Here is a 2,500-nt window from a genome sequence, read left to right on the forward strand (position 1 = left end):
ACCCGTACAGTAGTGAGTGATGGAGGCATGGAGGGAGAGCGTAAAGAAAGACGAGAAAGAGAGAAAGAACAAGCAAGTGGCAGATGCAGGCAGGGAAGGCAGGGAAAGACAATGAACACAGAGTGAGAAACAGGGAGAAGGCAGAAAGGGAGAGAGGAAAAAAAAGAGAGAGAGACTGACAGACAGAGAGCACGAGGCAGAGAGAAGGAGAGAGAGAGAGACAGAGAAAGAGAGCACGAGACAGAGAGAAGGAGAGAGAGAGAGAGAGAGAGAGAGAGAGAGAGAGAGAGAGAGAGACACAGAGCGAGAGAGAGAGAGAGAGAGAGAGAGAGAGAGAGAGAGAGAGAGAGAGAGAGAGAGAGAGAGAGAGAGAGAGAGAGAGAGAGTGGGAGGTGAGCTGAGGACGGCTGTCTTCACTCAGCCCCTCCAGTGTCAGACACACAGGGCCCCCTGTTCACCTCGGTTTACTCCTCAAAGCTCTGGTCTTTATCTTCCCTTCCTCCTCTCCCCTTCCTCTCTTCCTTCCTTCCTCCGCTCCTCTTCTCCTTTACTCCTCTCCTTCTGTTTTCTTTTCCTCCCCTCCTCTTTGGGGTCTCCTCCTCCCCTTGTTCTCCCCTCCTCTCCTCCTCCTCTACTCCCCCTTGGGGCCTCTGGTGCCCCAGGTTCACTGTTCTACCTCTCCTCTTCTTCTTCCTCTCTCCCTTCTGTCCTTCCTCTGTATATCTTCCTTCTCACCACCTCTCCTCCCCCTTTGTTCTCTGTTCCTCTCCTTCTACACTCCTCGCTCCCTCTCCCCCTCTTTCTGGCTTCCTTTCCTCCTCTTCCCTTCTCTATCGTGTCGTCTCTCTCTCTTCTCTTCTCTTTCACCAGCTCTCCTCCTCCCTCTTTTTCTCCTCTTGCCTTCTCACCACCTCTCCTCTCTCCTCCCTTCCTCCTCCCTTCCTGTGTGCATCTCAGGCTGACCCCACCCATGCCCTTGGGTCTTGCATAAACGCACAGACAAACACATACAACACACGCCGCCTCCATTACCATCAATAAAGACCACCACAGAGGAGTCCTCTATGCCAGTGTTTCCCAACCAGGGGCACGTGTACCACTAGGGGTACGCGAGCGAGCATACTGCAGGGGGTACTTGGAAAAATGCTTTTATTATAACAAATGTATGGAGCAGTCACATCAGGACAGAGAGAGCAATATAGAACATGAATTAGGAGGTACTCATGGCACAACTAAGAGGCTTAGGGGGTACGCAAGATAAAAAAGGTTGGGAAATACTGCTCTATGCTTTCCTCCCTTACTCTTGGTCTCTTTGTCTATCTCTATCTCACAATCTCGTCCCTCTGTGTCTCTCTCATATTTCTCTTTCTCTGCTTCCTCACTCTCTATTTCTCTCTCTCACCCTTTGTCTCTGTCTCATCTTCTCTCCTGAGTGTATCTCACTCTCTCTCCTCTCCTCCCACCACAGTGCCTCTACTCTCTTCCCCTCTGCGTTGCCATTTTCATAACCTCAGTTGGGTGGGGGCCGTCCAGCCGCTAATGTTTTGGGTCGGGTCCAGCACTCGGGCCAATCAGGCACTCCGTCCTTACATTAGAGCTCCCTACATTGCATTACATTAATGTCTGTCTGTGTGTGTAGCGGCAGCTTTTAATAGTGAGTTTCAAAATTCTCCTGCCCTGGGGCGTGTTTCTCAAAAGCATAGTTGTTAGCCAGTTAGCAACTTCGTTAGTTGCCAATGGGAAATTGCATTGCAAACAACAAAGTAGCTAACGTAGTTAGCAAATATGGTTTCGAGAAATGCACCCCTGACCTTGTTATGCCTTCAGACTATTTTTCCCACACATTTATATGTTGCTGTCTGTGTCTGTGTCCTCCTTTGTAAGTGGCTGTGGATAAAAGTGTCTGCTGAAGATAATGTAATGTAATGTAATTCTAATGTAATATTGAAGGAGACATAGCTGCCCTCGGCTTTGATGTTCTCTCAGCGCTGCATAGGGGTAGTTCCCATGGACCTGCAGTCATATGACTTGGGACTCATATGGCAGGCTCTCTCTCTCTCTCTCTCTCTCTCGCTCGCTCGCTCTCTCTCTCTCATTTGCTCTCTCTCTCTCTCCCTCTCGCTTGCTCACTCTCTCTCTCTCTCTCTCTCGCTCGCTCGCTCTCTCTCTCTCACTCTTTCTCTGTCTCTGTCTGTCTCTCTCTCTCTCTCTGTCTCTGTCTCTCTCTCTCTGTCTCTCCCTCTCTCTCTCTGTCTCAATATCTCTCTCTCTGAAAGTGCTTCAGACAGGATCTAGATCTAGTTCTAAATCTAGTTCAAGATTTTTTTTCTCAACATTTTCTGACTGTGCATTACTTGTCGCTGCCCTTTCCCTCCCTCTGCCCCCCCCTTCTCTCTGCCATCTTTATATTCCCCGTCCCCCTCATGTTTTCATCCACCTCTTCTTCTCTTCTCTTCTTTTCCCTCAGCTGATCACCAGTATGAGCTCGCTGGCGGAGTAC

The 2,500-nt window shown here is 49.6% G+C and overlaps 1 protein-coding gene across 9 annotated transcripts in view; it reads left to right on the top strand.

Annotated features, from left to right (window-relative positions):
• LOC134452941 (protein furry homolog) overlaps window positions 1–2,500 on the top strand; it is a 140,640-nt gene that overhangs the window by 38,885 nt on the left and 99,255 nt on the right. For all 9 annotated transcript variants that reach the window (XM_063203622.1, XM_063203621.1, XM_063203620.1 and 6 more), the window contains exon 4: window positions 2,468–2,500. This exon is cut by the window's right edge and continues 107 nt beyond it. In XM_063203622.1, the coding sequence (XP_063059692.1) occupies window positions 2,468–2,500 (33 nt within the window). The remainder of the gene's footprint in view (window positions 1–2,467) is intronic.

The sequence above is a fragment of the Engraulis encrasicolus genome, chromosome 7, assembly GCF_034702125.1.
Source record: "Engraulis encrasicolus isolate BLACKSEA-1 chromosome 7, IST_EnEncr_1.0, whole genome shotgun sequence".
Lineage (NCBI taxonomy): Eukaryota > Metazoa > Chordata > Actinopteri > Clupeiformes > Engraulidae > Engraulis > Engraulis encrasicolus.